The 19,726-nt window shown below is 37.1% G+C and overlaps 3 protein-coding genes and 1 long non-coding RNA gene across 12 annotated transcripts in view; 2 read left to right on the top strand and 2 right to left on the bottom strand.

Annotated features, from left to right (window-relative positions):
- LOC126591986 (uncharacterized) overlaps positions 1-6,741 on the top strand; it is a 23,780-nt gene extending 17,039 nt beyond the window's left edge. The window contains exon 2 of the long non-coding RNA XR_007612559.1: positions 6,511-6,741. This is a non-coding gene — a long non-coding RNA (uncharacterized LOC126591986). The remainder of the gene's footprint in view (positions 1-6,510) is intronic.
- The window catches only part of LOC126591976 (putative F-box/FBD/LRR-repeat protein At4g03220), a 28,520-nt gene extending 20,900 nt beyond the window's left edge, over positions 1-7,620 (bottom strand). For 2 of the 9 annotated variants that reach the window (XM_050257728.1, XM_050257725.1), the window contains exons 1-4: positions 7,448-7,618; positions 6,004-7,065; positions 5,276-5,455; positions 5,005-5,070 (exon numbers count right to left, since the gene is read on the bottom strand). In XM_050257728.1, coding sequence (XP_050113685.1) covers positions 5,005-5,070; positions 5,276-5,455; positions 6,004-7,011 — 1,254 coding nt within the window. In that variant the 5' untranslated portion in view covers positions 7,012-7,065; positions 7,448-7,618. Of the gene's footprint in view, positions 1-4,540; positions 5,071-5,275; positions 5,456-6,003; positions 7,066-7,447 lie in introns of those variants that run through there. The other 7 variants (XM_050257731.1, XM_050257730.1, XR_007612557.1 and 4 more) reach the window with 6 other exon arrangements.
- Positions 7,621-12,115: 4,495 nt separating this feature from the next.
- Positions 12,116-15,288, bottom strand: LOC126593934 (F-box/LRR-repeat protein At3g58900-like). The gene is made up of 4 exons (XM_050260104.1): positions 15,066-15,288; positions 13,630-14,683; positions 13,219-13,386; positions 12,116-13,010 (listed from the first exon to the last, which is right to left on the bottom strand). Exons 2-4 carry the CDS (start codon positions 14,638-14,640, stop codon positions 12,696-12,698), a joined length of 1,494 nt encoding a protein of 497 aa, XP_050116061.1. The 5' UTR covers positions 14,641-14,683; positions 15,066-15,288; the 3' UTR covers positions 12,116-12,695.
- Positions 15,289-17,304: 2,016 nt separating this feature from the next.
- On the top strand, positions 17,305-19,404 carry LOC126593753 (replication protein A 14 kDa subunit B-like). Its single transcript, XM_050259867.1, has 3 exons — positions 17,305-17,419; positions 18,290-18,539; positions 19,121-19,404. The coding sequence occupies exons 1-3, from the start codon at positions 17,402-17,404 to the stop codon at positions 19,183-19,185; spliced, it is 333 nt and encodes a 110-aa protein (XP_050115824.1). The 5' UTR covers positions 17,305-17,401; the 3' UTR covers positions 19,186-19,404.
- The last annotated feature ends 322 nt before the right edge of the window (positions 19,405-19,726 follow it).

Below are 19,726 nucleotides of genomic sequence, written 5' to 3'. Positions count from 1 at the left end.
CGCCATCATCCCCTCCTCCCCGTCTACACCTTGTTTTAGAGAGTGAAAAATTTCATGAATTACCAGAATATTGTCATGAATTTGTTGACTTGGTACAAAAGCCTATTGGTCAAGACTAATAACCTAATCCATCACCATTTTAACCTCTTCGTCAAGACCTTAGCAATAATCTTATATACTACATTACATAAGGAAATAGGTCTCAACTCCGTCATCTTCTGTGGAGCCTTTACCTTTGGAATTAAGACTATATGAGTATGGTTAATTTTCTGTAACAATCGTCAGGAATGACGAAAGGCTTGCACCATATGAATTATATCACCGTCCACCACCTCTTAAATGATCCTGGAAGAATCCAGCCGTAAAACCATCAGGTCTAGGAGACTTAGTAGCGGGAATCTAAAACACTGCTTCCTTGATTTCCTCGCTCGAGAATGGCCGAATAAGCTCCTCATTATCCCGATCATTTACCTTCATCTTTACACACCTCGCCACCTCATCTCAATGGCTAGTAGCACTGGACTTAAATAGGGAAACAAAATAATTGACCGCAGTGTACCCTGCATAAAGCGGGAGCCTTGTGCACTGGGTACGACCTTTTACTCCAGAAGTATCTTCCAGCCCCTGAATCTGATTATTCCCCATTCGTTGTCCCACTTGAGCATGAAAGAATTTAGTATTTTTATCCCCTTCACGAAGCCATGTATTCCTTGATTTCACCTTCCAATAGTATTTTTCCTCTTTAAGTGCCACTGCCAATTCATTTTCCTTCCCCTTAATATAATCATGCCGCACCTTTGGATCCACACTCCCCCTCCGTATTTCGTCCCTAAGCTCCTCAATTCTCCGCCACGAGTTCAGTTTTGTAGTCTTCTTCCACATCCTGAGCTGGTATCATGTCCCCTTCAACTTCTCACTTACTTTAAACGCCAAAGATCCTTCCACCGGTTCCCTCCACGCTTCCATAATAATCTCTCGACACTCCGACTTCTTTCCCCATCTAGAATCATATATAAACTGTCATGGTACATTTGGAATTATACCGTCAGAGGCAAGAATTAGCATAGAATGGTCCGAACCCTCCACCACTACATGGCTAATCTTCGCCCGTGGAAACATATACATCCAACCTTGGTTCGCCACCCCTCTATCCAACCTTTGTTGTATCAACCCATCATCCCGTTTGTTCCTCCACGTAAAGGGGTATCCCTCAAAGCCCAAATCAAAAAGCTCACTATTTGCCAGGAACTCCCTAAAGTCTCTTGTACTCGCCATAGATCGGTAATTCCCCCTTCTTTCTCCTCGTCATCCACAATGTCGTTAAAGTCACCAATCACTATACATTTCCCCTGTGAACTACTAATCCTTTTGGTAAGCTCACACCATTGAGCTCTTCTCCGTTTAACATCCGTACTTGCATACATGGCTAACATCCTCCAATCCGAATGTAACGAATCACCAACAAAGCCCAGCTCAATAAAGAAACTATTCCACACAACACTAGACATATTCACCTCATCTTTCCAAAAAAACACATAGTCCTCCTCCAATACCTTTTGGTTCCACCGGTTGCATAAAATTCATTCGTAACAACTTAAGTAAATATTTGTAGCGATCACTTTTATTCTTCGTCTCCAATAAGATCACTACCCCAGGGTTGTGAAGCCTCGCCTGCTCCACCAAGGCATCAACTGTCAATGAACCCCTAATTCCTTGACAGTTCTAGCATAATGTTTTCATGGCGACCGTGGAGACCCCTCATGGCTGGTCTCCTCCGCCTCAGAAAAAATAAGAGCACGCTTGTGCCGGCTATTACTATCCTCATCCTCTGTCCCCTCCACTTCTTCCTCTACCTCCGCAATCCGTCTCTTCCGTCTTCTGCTCTCCCTACACACTGCAGCAATGATAGGACCCAACACAAATGGGTCCGAGTCTTGAGTCCCACTTTGCCCAGCTCATGCCGAAGCTCCAACACCATCATCATCCACTTGTTGCACCTCCGACGCACCCCCACCATCTTTCATACCAACTGGATCATTCAAATCTACCATCAGACCTCATTGCCTCCCGTCTACACCCCTATCAATACACTCCACCGGTTCCACAAAATCAAATAGCACAACATTCTCAGCTTCCAGCGCTATTTCCCCTCCCCGTCCTATGAGTCTGGCATCAAAAGCACGTTCCCTTGCCCTTCGAGCCTCATCTGCCTCTCTGTTATGATGCGCTATAGAACCTGCTTTACTCCCCACTCATTTTCCAGCCATGTAGCCATTTTTATTTTGTTTTTCCGGTGATGAAGCAGTATCATCCAACTCTCCCTCAGACGTACGCTCAGACCGTCTACCCTCTTGCCTTAAGCGGCATTCTGCAGATCGTAATCCCTCTTCCTCATGCACCCTCTCGTGGTTTACTTCCCCACCACGCCGCAACTCCCATGTTCTCCCACTGTCTTCCTCCGTGCTATGGCTACCGGACCTCCATGACGGTGATCTAATTGCTTTGTCTCGCAGATCAGTCCCTGCGTCCAAGCCTTCATACGGTAATGTACCATCTAGACCTCGGTTGTCCCCAACCCTATCCATACCTTGCTGCCCACGAATCCCATGAGCCGCACATGCTATACTCCTATGTCCAAGCTTTCCATAATAGAAGCAATAATTGGGCAATCTTTCGTATCGAAATTCAACCCACACCCAACCTTCATCCGGGAACGTAACCATCACACATCTCATCAATGGTGCCCTTAGATTGAATCGAATACGAACACGTAAAAACCTACCAATACATTCCTAACTCGCTGATTGATCCACCGTTAATACCGTGCCAATCTTCCCCCCAATTGCCAAAGCCAACGTTGCCATCATACTCAACAGTGGTACCTTATGAATCTGAATCCATATGTCTCCCATTGATAATGAATTCCATCGTGCCTCCCTCCTGTTCATGTAATCCCCCACCAACACAAAGTCATCATGAAACGTCCAAGGGAATTCAAAGTCAAGAACCCGCTGCATATCCCTCATAGCCATGAACCTGATCAGGAACAGTCCATCACCAATGTCCCTAATCGAGACACATTCCTTCCCACGCCACAATGACGTGAATTTATCGATGAAAGCCTCCCCATGCACCGCTCGCATCGTAAACACCTCTGCCAATAACATATAGTGAAAGCTGATCAAAGCCTCATCTACATCTTTTCTATTGATCACTACTCCCTCATTCTCTCTATTAGTGAGCTGCAGCTTATCTCCCAAGGTCTGCCCTAATTCTTCCATTACACCATCCGTATCCAGTTCCTCCATAACAGCCCTCTTATCCTCGCCCGCCCTCTGCAATACCTTCTACCACTCATAAGCTCTCAAACAATCCATGTGAACCCACTATACGGCCGCCGTGGCTCCCCTAAGGTTTGCGTACACAAAAACTCCTAGACTATTTGCTCCAACTTTCTCGAACTAAACCCTCCTCACGAGGACGAGTGGGCACAAGTTAGCTCTGTTCATGCTTTTAAGGTTCAAAACTTCAAAATCAGCAAAATCTCCTTAAGTTTAACTTAAATTATTAGCATATTAAGACCCCCAACTAAATTAAGTTTAACTTAAATTACTTGCAAGATTTATACATGGACCATCAAAGAAGCACTTGGGAGCAGCTAAGAGAGTTCTCAGACATATACAAGGCACACTAGACTATGGAATTGAGTATGAGAAAGGCAAGGAATCAATTCTCATATGCTATTGTGACAGTGATTGGAGTGGAGATGAAACTGATATGGAAAGCACATTTGGTTATGCTTTCTCATTTGGAAGTGGGGTTTTCTCTTGAGCCTCAGTTAAACAACACAATGTTGCATTGTCAACAACTAAAGTTGAGTACATGAGTGCTACAAAAGCAACCACACAAGCTGTGTGGTTGAGGTTTGTACTTCAAGATTTTGGTGAAGAATAAATTGAAGCTACTCATCTCTACTACTATAATACATATGACATTGCTCTGACAAGAAATCATATGTTCCATCAAAGAACAAAGCACATTGGAAGAAGATATCATAACATTCGACAAACACTGCAGTCAAACATCATCAAGCTAATCTATTGTAAATTAGAAGATCAGCTTGCTGATATTTTTCACCAAGGCACTTCCCAAAGATCGATTCTGCACACTCAGAGAGAAGCTGGGAGTTAAACCAGCTACTAGCTTAGAAGGGAATGTTGGTGGATAAGCATGGTAGCTAGATCACATATGCATAGCAGTTAAAGAATGGAAGAAGGAAATGGAGTTCAAATGGTTCTAAGTGCTAGAGCAATTGATATTCAAATAATGTAATGTACGAAAAGGATTATATCATCTCTATGGTGTATACTTTGCCACATGTCTAGTTTGTTAGAAGTTAAATGGAAACATGTGTTGTGCACATGATTAGTCACGCTGCAAGTGTGTGTGTGTGTGTGGGTATGCAACGGCTATAGATCCCACCATGTAAGCCGACTTTGGTGTATCGAATCCAAGGTAGATTCAAGGAGATATGTACTCCTTTCTTCTATGAATTTCATCTTCCATATATCTTCTTCAATCTCATTTCAATTACTTGTTGAATTGATTACAAATACAATTAAGCCTAAAACTATCCAAAACACTTACACTATTTGCAAAATTTGATCTATCAATTTCCACCTGATACCGAATTTGCAAGTGTACCAAACACAACGATACAGCTCCAAGTTTGTTCAAAACCTTAAAAGCAAAATGTACAAGGTTTAAGCTTCTGTTCACAAAATCTTTTGAAAAATACAGAACCACCTTTGCACATCATCTCTGCTGTTTCTTCCGAAAGACAATTTTGGCAGCGGAGACTTTCTTGCTTTGATTTACTCTTTTTATGACATATGACTGGTGGGGTAAATAGAATATGAACATTTTCTCCAAACGCCGAGCTTGCTCAAGAATATACCTTGCTAACTCCATGGCATTGAACCCATTGGAAAGCTCTATTGTTACCTCCTTAAGCTGATCTGTAAAATTCAGGTTCTGGGATTTCCAGTATTTCCTATTACATCCGCGTGCCTGAAAACACAAAAGCCAAATCAATAGGGAAAAACAAAAAAAAAAAACCATTCCAAACTACACGAAAAGTAGCAATATGAATACAAACTATGAAACAAGGAAGTGCCAGTCCCTGAACTAGTGTACATTTGTGTGTGTGTGTGTGTGTGAAAGAGAGAGAGAGAGAGAGAGAGAGAGAGAGAGTCAACTTCGACTTTTAACTTACTTTAGGTTTATGGAAGAGTAAGGAAAGGTCAGATTCTATTTGCAATGTATTCAAATTAGAAATTCCTCTCAGAAGAGATACCATTGCTGGGACTAGGTCATCACTCAAGCTCGTAATGCGCAAACCCAAGTAAGAAACATTATCGAACGGCAGGGGCATGGAAACTTCCTTGAACAGAGCCTGCAATATTATAAAGGCGACTCTTAAACAGATGAAAGTATCCCTTGAAGCCTATAAGATAATACAGCAGCAAAGCTACAAAGTTGAGCAAAAAACAATTTTTCAAGAAACATGCCTAATCATCAATTGTTCATATATTCAAGCCCATATAAAGCTTCCAAATTCATAGGTCAAATCAATTGTTTCATACTTTTGGTAAGGTTTATACTTTGAGATGAGAGACATGAGGAAGAGAAGCGGAACAATAGATAACAATGCAACCTATTCATCGTCCCTCTCTTCAACCCTGCGCACGGGCATTACTCCTTTAATTTTCATTCCGTCTGATGTCACTACTATAGTAAAACCAAATATATTCAAATTTAAACCCACTTTGTAGTTTAAGAAACACGAATTAGCTATCTATTATCGGCATGTCATAACCCCATAGCCAAGATATGTTCCATGTAATATCCTTTTATAGATCCCAAAACAAATACAATATGCACAATCAAATTTCTTGTCATGGCCAAAAGAGAATATTAGTCTGCAGGGTAGTGCATCTTTACCTTAATGGTCTCGTGGCTTAGAAGAAGAACTTTAACCCTGCATATACTGCAAAGAAACTCGGATGCGTTGTCAAAGTTATCACAGATATCTCTCCTAGGCTTCAAAAAAATCTCTGCCTTTTCTAAACACATTAATTCCCTGAGATTCTGGCGGTTCAATAAATTCCCAATCCATTTGAAATATTTGAGATTTGGAGCAGAAATAGTTAATGATCTGCTGCCAGGATGAAAATATTCCCACTTAACATGTATATCTTCAAGTTTCTCACCTGAGATGTTAAGATGGCAGGTGTCATTATGAGCTGAAACAAACCTAAATGATTCCAAAGATGAGCTTTCAATGGTGATATTTACTGCTGCAACATGATAAAGCTGCAACTCCTTGATACATTTGCACGAATTTGAGATCCATTTGGAAAAGCCGTCATCTATTTGAACATAACTCAAGTTTAAGTGTTGGAGATTAGTGGAACCAGCAAAGGAGGGAACTTTAAGAACTGTATACAGGGTCACAATCAGAGATCTCAAAGATCCGCAGAGAAAGATGCAAGATGGTAATTCAAACGAAGCCATATCATTCTTGTATACCCTCAACTGAAGATCAAGCACTTCAACCTTACACCTTGCTGCAATGTGGATCCACGTGATCACTCGGAAAATCTCATCAGGTAAGCTTGAACAGAGATTCAAATGTACTTGAAACTTCTGTACCTTATTACCTCCGCGAAGAATCAAAAACCTATCGAAAGAATTCAGCAAGTTTAATTGGCCCTGCTTATCTCCTCCATAGTACGATGACCAAAATTTCAATGACGGGGTTGAGAGATAAAGCCCTCTGCATCTTTTAGACAGGCTGCCTACTCGAATGAGTTCTTTTAAAGAGACAAGTGAAAGAATCTGATGAGCGACTTCATCTGGAAGATTACTAAACCTGTCTACTACACTCTCGGGACAAGCTCCTTGAGCTTGAGAATTCGCAATAGCCAATAACTTATCCTTGCGTTCCATGACACACTAAGATTTCCTTCTGTTTTGGTAAGAGCACCTACCTAGTAGCTACACCTACAAAGATTAAGGACAAGAAAACAAGATTAATGCAAATATTTGAGTATTTCCTCTCTAATCTAGATATAATCTGAACACAAATGTGTCAATTTTTCAGGGGAATTCTGGTTTCTTTGAATGAATTTAGGAGACAAATACTTGCAACAAATCGTAAAAAAGCCTCACATACCATCTGTAAATTAAATTCAAAAATTTGTGATACAGAAAACACCATAAGAGCGTTTACCCATTTGTCCGACGTCGTCAATAGCACGCGTATCACAAATATAAATAAAACGAAATAAAGTTTGAAGCTTTGTCCATCAATGGCATCCCAAATCTTCCAATTGATTACCAAAAAGAAAAGCAGAAGCAGAAAACAAGTAGAAGATGGGCTTACCCAGAAGTCATTCACCGCAAAAGCCTCTGTTCGAAATCGCGGTTAATCGCACGCAAACAAGAAACAACCCCATCAAAATTTTCTGGAAAAGCCGCTGTCAGAAAAGCTATTTAAGTCGAAATTTCTGGAAAAAGCTATTTATTAGGAGAGGGAAAATGAAAATAAATGTGCGCGTTTCTTCATTTGGCTACCGCCTAGTTAACATGAGAGACATTTTTCTTGCTTGGGTGGGCCCACTGTTATGTGTTTGGGTTGGGTTTGGGCTCTCGGCTTCGTAAGAACATTTTTAAAAGAGATGTAAATTTTAAAATACTAAATTAATATTTGATGATTTATGCGGTAATTAGATATTTTTTGAGGGGTAATCAAATTAAGATTTGAAAATTTCTTAAAAAAATTAAAATCAGCTTATAGTCAATTAGGATTTTACAGGACATTAAAATTCTGGTGTAGTCAAAGTAAGATTTAACATGATTTAAAATAAGGAAAACTAATGAAAATGGCTTGAAAACTTTGAGTTTTAATGATAAGGACAAAATAAAGGCTAAAGTGAATAGTACCAGGATTGACTTTTTAGTGTAAAAATGTGGTTTTTTGTTAAAGTGAATAGTACATGGAGCTTTTCGTTAAAGTTCCTTTAAAATAATACATTTAAATTCAGGTGTAGTCATTTATGATTCTATAGGTATTCAAAATGTAATAGATTTTGAAGGGTTTCATTAAGTATTGGGTTTTGTAGGATTTGAGAGCCAATTTATGCATAACAAAGGCTACGAAGAATCTCATCTCCAACCCTAGGATTTCTTTCAAGCTTCTCTTCAAACTGACTTCTCTCTTATCACGCTCTCGATGCCGTACTCCTGCGACACCTTGTTCTTCTCCGAGGCGCCCACCTTGGCAAATTACATCTTCAGCCTTGAGCTTGGTAGCTGCCGTCGCGGGGTTTCAGGGGCCTGGCAGTGTCTGCACCACGACGCTGGTTTTAGCAGGGGTTTATAGAGACTGAAGGAGTAAGGAAGGAAGACTGGAGTAGTCAAGGTGCGGTGCGACATCTTCTGGGAGAGGTACCGTTGCAGTTGTTGCTGGATTTGATTTTAAAGTGTTAACATCATATTTCACACTGAAACATGGTTGTCGAGGGATAAAAAAAAACACCTAACTATGGACATCCAATTGCTCACAACTCTTCCTCAAAGGAAATGAAGACAAACTTTTACTTTGAGCAATTAACTCAAAGCATCTTTCACGTTGAATTTCTCACCATTTGAAAGTTGTGTGTAGAATATAATTAATGGTTGATTGTGTATTTATCTATTTAGCATTTTCATTGACAAATATTGGGTGATGAGGATATTGATGCATAGCAGATCAGTACACGACCTTGAGTTTTTACAATGTGTTTTTGTTGTGGTTACTTTATCTGAATTTCTACTTTGTGTCTCCAATTTCTATATCGTTTATGTTGTAGGAATCAACTATAAATCCATAAAAATCTATGAAAAAAGTCCATACAAATCCATATAAATCTGTAATAAAATCCATATAAATTTGTTAAAATCCATTTAAATTTGTTAAAATCCATATAGATTTGTCGAGTCTATTAAAATCCTTTAAAATCTGTCACTTAAAAAAATCTATTAAAATCCCATGAAATCCAAATTGACTACACCCCCTTTGTATATTTTTTTTGTTTTACCCGATGTGTTAAATAACAATGGCATTCTAAATATTTTTTATCACTTTGTGGGATCCATTTGTGAAGGCAACCAATCAAATTCTTAGAATAGACAACAATATTTATTATATATTGAATTAAATCTATTAAAATAATTATTAAATGAATTTGGCAGCTGCTGTCAAATTCAACAGCAAAAGGCTTTGCTTTTAATTGACTCAGCGCCACATAAAAAATTGAAGGATCGGTTGGAGAGAATTTTTTTTACTGCCTATGAAGAAGTTTTGACATTTCCTTTGAAGATACTGTAAGGTTATATTTTTGGGGATTATAGGAAAAATTATGATAACACTAATAGATTGGTGAAATGATTATTTCGAGATTTTGTGGACATTCGTGAAGAGATGGATTGAGTATTGTTTGATGTTGTCGTTATTTGATTTTGATAATTTTAGCAATAGAAATTCGTAGAATCCTTATTTCAACTATTTTATCTTGGTTGTCTCTCCGCTTAATAAGAACTTTAACCTTGTAGGTACTACAAAAACCTCAAGTACATTGTTATTTGCCTCATGCTTATGAAAAATCTTAGGTACGGCAAGCGGAAGAGCGTGAGTCCTTTTTCAAACACTTCTAACTCCCAAAATAAGTTAACAAAAAGGAACTTTCGAATGTTTTCCTTAATTGTTTGAATTGCATACAGAACAGACTTATCTCGAGGATTTCAAAGGGCAGACAAGGCAAGATATTCAAAATGTAATAGATTTTGAAGGATTTTATTAAGTATTGGGTTTTGTAGGATTTGAGAGCCAATTTATGCATAACAAAGGCTATGAAGAATCTCATCTCCAACCCTAGGATTTCTTTCAAGCTTCTCTTCAAACTGACTTCTCCCTTATCACGCTCTCGATGCCGTACTCCTGCGACACCTTGTTCTTCTCCGAGGCGTCCACCTTGGCAAATTACATCTTCAGCCTTGAGCTTGGTAGCTGCCGTCGCGGGGTTTCAGGGGCCTGGCAGTGTCTGCACCACGACGCTGGTTTTAGCAGGGATTTATAGAGACTGAAGGAGTAAGGAAGGAAGACTGGAATAGTCAAGGTGCGGTGCGACATCTTCTGGGAGAGGTACCGTTGCAGTTGTTGTTGGATTTGATTTTAAAGCGTTAACATCATATTTCACACTGAAACATGGTCGTCGAGGGATAAAAGAAAAACACCTAACTATGGACATCCAATTGCTCACAACTCTTCCTCAAAGGAAATGAAGACAAACTTTTACTTTGAGCAATTAACTCAAAGCATCTTTCACGTTGAATTTCTCACCATTTGAAAGTTGTGTGTAGAATATAATTAATGGTTGATTGTGTATTTATCTATTTAGCATTTTCATTGACAAATATTGGGTGATGAGGATATTGATGCATAGCAAATCAGTACATGACCTTGAGTTTTTACAATGTGTTTTTGTTGTGGTTACTTTATCTGAATTTCTACTTTGTGTCTCAAATTTCTATATCGTTTATGTTGTAGGAATCAACTATAAATCCATAAAAATCTATGAAAAAAGTCCATACAAATTCGTATAAATCTGTAATAAAATCCAAATTTGTTAAAATCCATATAGATTTGTCGAGTCTATTAAAATCCTTTAAAATTTGTCACTTAAAAAAATCCATTAAAATCCCATGAAATCCATATTGACTCCATCCTTTTGTATATTTTTTTGTTCTACCCGATGTGTTAAATAACAATGTCATTCTAAATATTTTTTTATCACTTTGTGGGGTCCATTTGTGAAGTCAACCAATCAAATTCTTAGAATAGACAACAATATTTATTATATATTGAATTAAATCTATTAAAATAATTATTAAATGAATTTGGCAGCTGCTGTCAAATTTGACCGCAAAAGGCTTTGCTTTTAATTGACTCAACACCACGTAAGAAATTGAAGGATCGGTTGGAGAGAATTTTTTTTACTGCCTATGAAGAAGTTTTGACATTTCCTTTGGAGATGCCGTAAGGTTATATTTTTATAGGAAAAATTATGATAACACTAATAGATTGGTGAAATGATTATTTCAAAATTTTGTGGATATTCGTGAAGAGATGGATTGAGTATTGTTCGATGTTGTCGTTATTTGATTTTGATAATTTTAGCAATAGAAATTCGTAGAATCCCTATTTCAACTATTTTATCTTGATTGTCTCTCCGCTTAATAAGAACTTTAACCTTGTAGGTACTACAAAAACCTCAAGTACATTGTTATTTGCCTCATGCTTATGAAAAATCTTAGGTACGGCAAGCGGAAGTGCGTGAGTCCTTTTTCAAACACTTCTAACTCCCAAAATAAGTTAACAAAAAGGAACTTTCAAGTGTTTTCCTTAATTGTTTGAATTGCATATAGAACACACTTATCTCGAGGATTTCAAAGGACAGACAAGGCAAGATAGCTACGATCCTATGACGTATCAGTGAGTGGGCTTTAGTTTTCAAATTATATTTATTATATATGGTTTCCATAACTATTTTTTGAATACGGGTGTATCATGCCATGTCTTTTACATAGAAAATTGATATTGTTGTTTATGAGTATTGTGAATCCGACTATGGCATGATCTTTTATACCATTTATATGCTCAACATGTATATGTTTGCACAATGTTTATAGTAATGTTCGGGGCCAATAGACCAGTTTCACATGCATGTTCACGTTGTTTATGGTAATGTCCGGGGTTAAAGTTCAAAACTTCAAAATCAGCAAAATCTCGTTATGTTGAATTTAAATTAATACTAGCATATTAAGACCCCAAACTAAATTAAGAAAGATGCATGACATAGGGTTAGAGGACCTCTCGAAGAACATTGTGCTTTAGGTATTAGTGAGCATAATTCCATCAGTAGTAAAACTGTTGATATCAAGTAAAATCTCACTATCCATTGAAATTTCACATTGCATGTACATCAGGACTTTTTTTTTTTTTCAAAAAAGATAACTTTCATTAATTAAGAAAGTTATAAAAAGCTCAAAAGGCAATTCTAATACAAGCATAGCTCAAGAGGAAATACAATGGATAGGTCTAAAAAGTGCAAACCCACAATAAAAAAAAAACCTTAGATCTGGAAGATTGTTGTCTCCACCACACCAACTGCGACGCCATCGCAAATCCACCACCAAGAAGGAGAACCTATGAACAAACTGGATGAACAAAAAATGGGGCTGAGTGAGCCACTCGAGCAAAAAGCGCTCCCAGAATCCTATCAAACAGTGCTAATACCACTCTAACAACCACCCAACACCAAAGTACACCATCGAGGACAGACACCTGATGGGCCGAGTAGCAGAGATTGGAGGTGGAAGACTGACAATGGGAAGTTACATATGAGGAAAAGGGTCCATAAAAGCCTAAAATTGAGACAAGCTTAGGTAAGTTGAGACAAAAGCTCAAAGAACACACGAAATTAAGGGCCAAAAATGAAATAGAAATGCAAAGAGGCAAAGGAGATGAGAAAGAAGTAGCTGGAATTGGCAAATAAGGAGAGAAACCTCTGCTTTTTATTCGGGAAGACGATTCAATTAGTCTTCTGTTGTACATCAGGACTAATAAGATCATCATTGTAAACTCTTCTGGATTTATCATATACCTTAAACTCAACTGTAGCGGGGGAGTTCGTCGCGCTTTCAGTTATCTCCCTAAAGAGAGTAAACTGATTGGGCAAATAATATATGAACAGTTTCTTCAAATTCTTAGCATTCTCGATGATATACCTTGCTAACTCCCATTCATTCATCCCATTATTGGAAATCTCAAATGTTACTTCTTTAAGCTGATTAATACAAGCTAGGTTTTTGAGCTTCCAATATTTGCTACCAAACTTTCCAGATTCCTGCAAAAGATATAACAGGCAAATATATTGAAGTTCTTAAAAAGAAAAAGAAAAAAACACCACGCAATAGTTTTCCAATTATATATTTAGTACAATCGAACTACTACAGGAATCATCTAAGACATCGGATAATCTCTGTTGGAGAGAGAGAGAGAGAGAGAGAGAGAGAGAGAGAGAGAGAGAGAGAGCAAACACCAGTTTTACTTACACAGCAAACAGATTTTGAGGTTACAACGTGCAAAGTATGCAAGTTAGGCATTCGTTTAAGCAGAGAGGTCATTACTTTGACTAGGTGATCCGTCAAGCTCATGTCACGCACACAAAAGTGACCAACATGAGCTAATAATCCCGGCATGGAACCCTTCCAAATTAGAGCCTGCAATGTTATAAAGACAACATTTTATATCGAGAAAGAACGAGAGCCTGCAATGTTATAAAGGCCACATTATTTTATATAGAGATAAAAACGAGCAGGCTAGGTTCAGGATTCCAAACCTTCCAAACGTTTGATTCTGAATTGATTTTTAGTACATTTCTAATTGTAGTTTAGATACTGAATTGAGATAAAAATAAGCAGGTTTGAAAAGGGTATAGCTAGGGTAAGGGAAGTGTTCCGTACCTTCATGGTCGCTACATTTAGCATAAGAACTTCAACTCTCTGAATACTGCAAAACGCCTCAAATAAATTGCCAAAATCAGCCTTTATCCTAGGCTGGAGAAAAATCTCAGCTTTTTCCAAACACATGACCTTCTCCAGATTTAGGTGACTTGCCACCCTCCCTTTCCATTTCAAACGTTTAAGATTGGGAGCGAAAATATTTAGCTTGCTTGATTGATAAATCCAGTACATTTGTATATTTTCAAGTTTTTCCCCAGAGATATTGAGATGGCAAACATGACGGTAACTAGGCACAAATCGAAATGATTCTAAAGATGAGCTTTCAATGCATATTTTTTCTATCCCAACAACGGATTCAAGCCCTAACTCTTTAATGCATTTACATGAACATGAAATCCATTTGCAAAACTCCTCATCTATCGTAACACTGCTCAATTTTAGGCATTGTAGAGTAGTGAAACAAGCAAAGGAGGGAGTTTTAAGAAGCTTATCCCCGTGCAAGTCCACCATTAGTGACCTCAAAGATTGACAGAGAAAGATGCAAGACGGTAATTCTAGTACTGGTCTCCCTAGCTCATATTTACCTGGAAAGTAAAGATCAAGTACTTCAACATTACATCTTGCAGCTGTATACATCCAGTTGATCACTCGAAAATACTCATCATAATAGCTGCTTGCATCATCATCTCGACATAACCAACGTATACGAAAATGTTGTATCTTATTATCGCCACGTTGACTCAAGAACCTATCCAAATAACCTAACAACTTCAATCTCTTCTGCCTACTGAAAGTCCTTACATCAAAGTTCAAAGACGGAGTGGATAAATAAAACTGCATGCACCTTTTTGACACACAGCCCACTCGGCAGATATCTCTTAAAGTGAGGGAGGAAAGAATGTGATGAGCAACTTCTTCTGGAAGATTACTAAATCTGTCTATTAATCTCTCGTGACGAGGACCTTGAGATTGAGAAATTGCAGTTGCCAATGACTTACGTTTGTGTTCCATGGCGCTTGGTTCCTTTTAGTTTTTGTATAAGAGGACCTTACACCTACAAGGAATTGATTAAGGACATAAGAACAGAAATCGTGTAAACATACGACACGAACTTATGAACAGCACCTAAACCCTAAGGGATTATGTGCATAATCTATATAGTTTATGAAGGGTTAATAATTGTATAGAACAAAATCATGGAATCAAATAAAAACTCGAAGTAATAGTATATGCATGGGCTAACTCAAAGGGTTTACTGCTTGATGAAGAAGGTAATTGGTCAAGAGATGGCTCCGTTCCAAGTAGCCTGCGGCAATGTGGCACTCAACACAACTGAAAAGTGTAGGTTTTTTAAACACTGCCCTCGAAACCCTAAAAACTGTAGGGGATTTTTTATATTATTTTTATTATAAAAAAAAAGGTAAATTAAAGAAAACCTATGAAGCACGGGAGCGGGATCCGGATCGGCCGGAATCTCCCGCGTTGGTGCGGATGGGAGCGGCACGGAGCAGCTGAAATACGGCTCTGATACAGCTTGGCGCATTCAGATGCTTATCGTATTCTGCACTGGTTCGATCGATGGCCTTCGCTTGTTTACAGTTGCCAACGGTGGGTCATTCATCTCCGGGCACGTTAGGAAGACGGCGGAAAGGTTTCAGAGTTGTATGCGCGGGTGGAAGAAGATGACTTGTAATTAAAATTATTATAAATTGACTAGTAACTACATGTGTGCGAAATTTTTCCTTTTTCTCATGAGATTGGGCCGCGTATTTTTTATAAAAAAAATATAAAGGGTGTATTCAATTGAGATTTTAATTCTTTTAATGAATTTAGGAGTATTCAATCAGAATTTTAAGTAATTCTCTGAAATTCAATCAAATGTGTATTCAATTAAGATTTTAAGATAGTTTATTAAAAGGGAATTTTAACGAAAAACTCCTGGTACTGTTCACTATAATGAAAAACCATATTTTTATACTAAAAAGTCAATCATGGTACTAATCACTTTACCCTTTATTTTGTCTTTATCGTTAAAACTCAAAGTTTTCAAACCTTTTCATTAGTTTTCCTTTATTAAAATCCTTATAGAAATCCGAATGTATTTATTTATAATTTAAAAAAAAATTATAACATTCCATGTGTATTTAATTAGAATTAGAATTTAAAGAATTTGGAAAAGTTGAGGAATTTGAGGGAATTTGAGAGATTTTGTAGTATATTTTAAGCATCCACAAATCTCATATCTCTTCATGAGATTTTGAAGGAATTGAATCAAAATATTATATGGAATCTCTACAAATCAGTTAAACTCTATAAAAATCCATGGATTTATAAATCCATTAAAATCTCTTAAATTCTCAATTGAATACACCCCGTTACTTAATTACCATGTTACCTATTAGTACACCTATTTTTACTTGTTACACGTTCTTGTTAATTTTTGCAAGTAATCTTTCTCAATTCATTCGATCTGCCAACAAAAAATTGAGAGGAGTATGTGATAAGTAAAAATGAGTGTGTGAATAGGTACTACCCATTAATAAAATCTTCTTTGTCTACAAACAAAGGGTGAAAAGATAATTTGGTTTCTGCCATAGCGTAAAATTATGGACAATAATGTAATCGCACAAACTAATTAATTTTTTTTAAGATAATTTGGTTTCTACCACATCGTAAAATTATGGACAATAATGTAATATCGGACAAACTAATTAATCTTTTTAAGATAATTTGGTTTCTACCACATCGTAAAATTATGGACAATAATGTAATATCGCACAAACTAATTAATTTTTTTTAAGATAATTTGGTTTCTACTACAGCGTAAAATTATGGACAATAATGTAATATCGCACAAACTAATTAATTTTTTTAACATTACCTATATTTTATCATATCATCTCTAACAATGTAATATCACACATAATAATGAACATGTTATTAATTTTTATGCGATTTTAAAAAACAAATACACGTGATATTTTTTATTCGATCAAATTAACAAATAACTATATAAAAATACCTAACTGTTATGAGTACCAGTGTATGCCCATTTTGCCTTGGTTGTTAAAATTGAAGGGGAAAGGAACATAGTGAGAGAGAGTGAGGTTGTTCTTTATTTTTATTTTTTAAATTAGAGATGATAAACTTACATGTTGATAAGGTTTAAAAAAAAAATTTGTTTTGTGAAATTACGTTACTATCTTTTTTTTTTTTTTGTGATAAATATAAAGATATATTTTCACTCATTTTTTATTGACAAAAAAACTTTCATTAATGTAGTTTTAGACTAGCATTTACCCACACACTTTGTGTGTATGAGCACATTTTTTTATAAAATGTGAAGGAGAGAGGAAGAGAGAGAACCGGGGGGGGGGGGGGGTTTTGTTGTTGGTTAATTTTTTTTTTAATATTTGAGGTATTTTAACATCACATGTATATGAGGATTCAATCAAAAACAGTAAAATTTGGACCTGTGAAATTATATTATTGCCCATCAATTTTTTTATGTGATAGAAGACTAAATAATTTTTTCATCATCTTTTAGTTGACAAAAAAAATTTCATTAATTAATAGAGATTATGCATGAAATTGTTTTACAAAAGTTGATTCCACGTGTTGTAGGGTTGGCGGTGAAGTCACTCCCATAAAATCCTCACTCCGAAATCCCTTTGATCATTTCATTTTTGCCGCGCTTGGAGTCCAGCCCTTTCTGTCGCTCAACCTCCCAATTTCCAACCCTACTCCTCTCTTTCCACTCCATTTTCCGGCGATGCCTCCCCGCCGTCGAGTAAGATCTCGAATCCATCTCTCTCTCTCTCTCAAATGAGAAACCCACCGTTTGGCTCTTACGGAGAAACCGTCGAAAGGGAAAGTTCATTTCACTTTCGGTTTTGGTTTCTCAGTAACCAAACGCAGTGATTCAATGTGCTTTTTTTTTTTTTCCTTTTTTTGTTCGATTTTAAATATTGTTTTCGAGTGCTGATTTACTGCGTTGATTTTGTCCTCATTTTTTATTTAATTATGTATGGAATTGGATTGAGCAGGGTGCTGTTAGAATAATTTCATGTTGATGTTGTTTGTATTAGGGTCTACGCAAAATTGTTTGATTTTCGAAATCGATTACGAATTTCACTAAAAAGAAAATATTCTAATGATTTCAATTGACATCCACATGGGAGTGATGAGATAAAGAATGCCGAAAATATTCAATTTTTGGGTTGTTTGGGATTTTGTTATGGAAGGGCTAAACGTGTTTATGATAACCAAAAGCACTTCTAACTTCGTTTGGGTGAAAAACTTCTGACCCATTAGTGCTTTTTCAAGAATCATCTGGTCTTGAGGGAGCGCTTTCTAGTGCTTTTTCAGGAAGCATTTGGTTTTTTAATAAAAATTTTGACATGTTTATATTAAAAGCACTTCTAACAGAAGTGTCAAGGAAGTGTTTCCTATAGAGGCAGGTCTCAAACGAGCCCCTTAACTACTTTATTGCAGCTCTCTTAGGGGTTTTCTCTGTACCATCTAATTGCATAAGGGGTTTTGGGTTTTTGTAAAATTGGAGATGATTTTGCATCTTGTATGCAACTTATTTATTTAGTCAATGAACAGTTTATGATTTTGGCGAGCTTATGAGCAAATCAACCTTTGTTTCGTTTTGCAGGATATGAATCCTGCAGTTTTTGTCAATGCAGAGTTGTTGCGATCGTATGTTGGAAGTCGGGTTCGGGCACTGATTCAGGTGGTGCGAGTTGAGGGTGAAACTATCATTGGAAATTCTACTGATGAAAGCCAGCTAGTTGTGAAGGGCATCCCAACGTTTCCTCTTACAAAATTTGTTGAGGTCATAGGCCTTGCTGACAGTGATACGTCCATCCAGGCTGACATGTGGACCAACCTCGGAGAGACATCTGGTATGCCTCCTTTTTCCCCAGCCTTCTTCAATTTCTACCTAGGGTTCACAATAAATATGTAATTGTTACTGTCGGAAGTTTATGGTGCTTGGATTTCGGATTGGGTGAAGTTGAATCTTTAGAAAGGGGCTTCTGCTTAAAGTTGCCAGAAAACAGTTCATTTTATCGACACTTTTTGGAACCGAAATATACAGTTTCTGCCTAACTGTTTAAAGCAAAATAAACTGGAGCTTAAACATGCATCAACATAACCTTAAAAAGTGAGCTCCCATTTTAATCGCGGGGTATGTTACTTCTTCAAACTGGTTATTTTACATGAAACTTCTATAGAATGCTTGCGTTAATTTAGCGTCCCAAAAGCTGTCATCAAACTCTGGTGTTTAATCTTTTGGAACCAATGAACTATGTTCAGAAGTAGTTATAAATTGGAGAAACCCGAAATGTACCCCTTCTTTGGTGTCCATGCCACCGTTCATCTTTTTGGTCTATTTAGTGCTTAATCGTTTGGGTATTAGAGTCTATTAGTCCAGGTTCTGTTGCAGGTTCTGATATAATTCAATTTTTACTTCACCTATTTGCAGATACATACACTTACAATCAGCTCTGTCAGATTGTAAATGGAGAATATAAAATCTTGTTCGTCTGAGTTACAACGAGATTCAGTTGTAAGCGGGAATGCGCTTCCTAGTTACATCATGATGGGACAAATAATGTAGTTGGTCATGTAGTTTAACACTAGATTTCGCAGTTTTTCGAATTTTATGGCAGCAAAGTGATTAAGATCTTCGCTATTTGACATATGCAGAAGTCTCAGATATTCAAATTTTACTAGTCCTTCAAACTTAATGGGATTCATTATCCGCGAGATTGTTGTGTTGAGTTTTTTGTTTCATGTTTTGCAGATTCAATACTTTACCCTTCAATTTTTATTTCGACTTCATATTTTTTTGATGCCTTGAGCTGCAAGTTTGCCTAATCTATGCAAATACTGTGAGCTGGGCTGTCTAATTGACGGAGGACTTTGTCCTATCTTTTGCAAACAACGTATTTTCACGGTGTAAATTTTATAATTGAACTTTCAAAATTTTAATGTTTATTTGAAGATCATTGTTATGAATCCATCGTTTCGTCATTAAAAAATGAAATAGAGGGTTTAACATGAATATTTTAACTTACAACGATACAGT

Source organism: Malus sylvestris, chromosome 12 (genome assembly GCF_916048215.2).
Source record: "Malus sylvestris chromosome 12, drMalSylv7.2, whole genome shotgun sequence".
NCBI lineage: Eukaryota > Viridiplantae > Streptophyta > Magnoliopsida > Rosales > Rosaceae > Malus > Malus sylvestris.
The sequence above is the reverse complement of the archived record's forward strand: the minus strand, read 5'-3'. Positions and strand labels throughout refer to the sequence as shown.

Excerpts from the sequence above, each read along its gene's own strand:
- LOC126593934 (XM_050260104.1), bottom strand. The coding sequence starts at position 14,640 with ATGGAACACAAACGTAAGTCATTGGCAACTGCAATTTCTCAATCTCAA. Across the intron at positions 13,387-13,629 it reads TAAATGTAGCGACCATGAAG|GCTCTAATTTGGAAGGGTTC; the intron begins GTACGGAACACT and ends ATAACATTGCAG. Across the intron at positions 13,011-13,218 it reads CCTCAAAATCTGTTTGCTGT|GAATCTGGAAAGTTTGGTAG; the intron begins GTAAGTAAAACT and ends TATCTTTTGCAG.
- LOC126593753 (XM_050259867.1), top strand. Across the intron at positions 18,540-19,120 it reads CAACCTCGGAGAGACATCTG|ATACATACACTTACAATCAG; the intron begins GTATGCCTCCTT and ends ACCTATTTGCAG.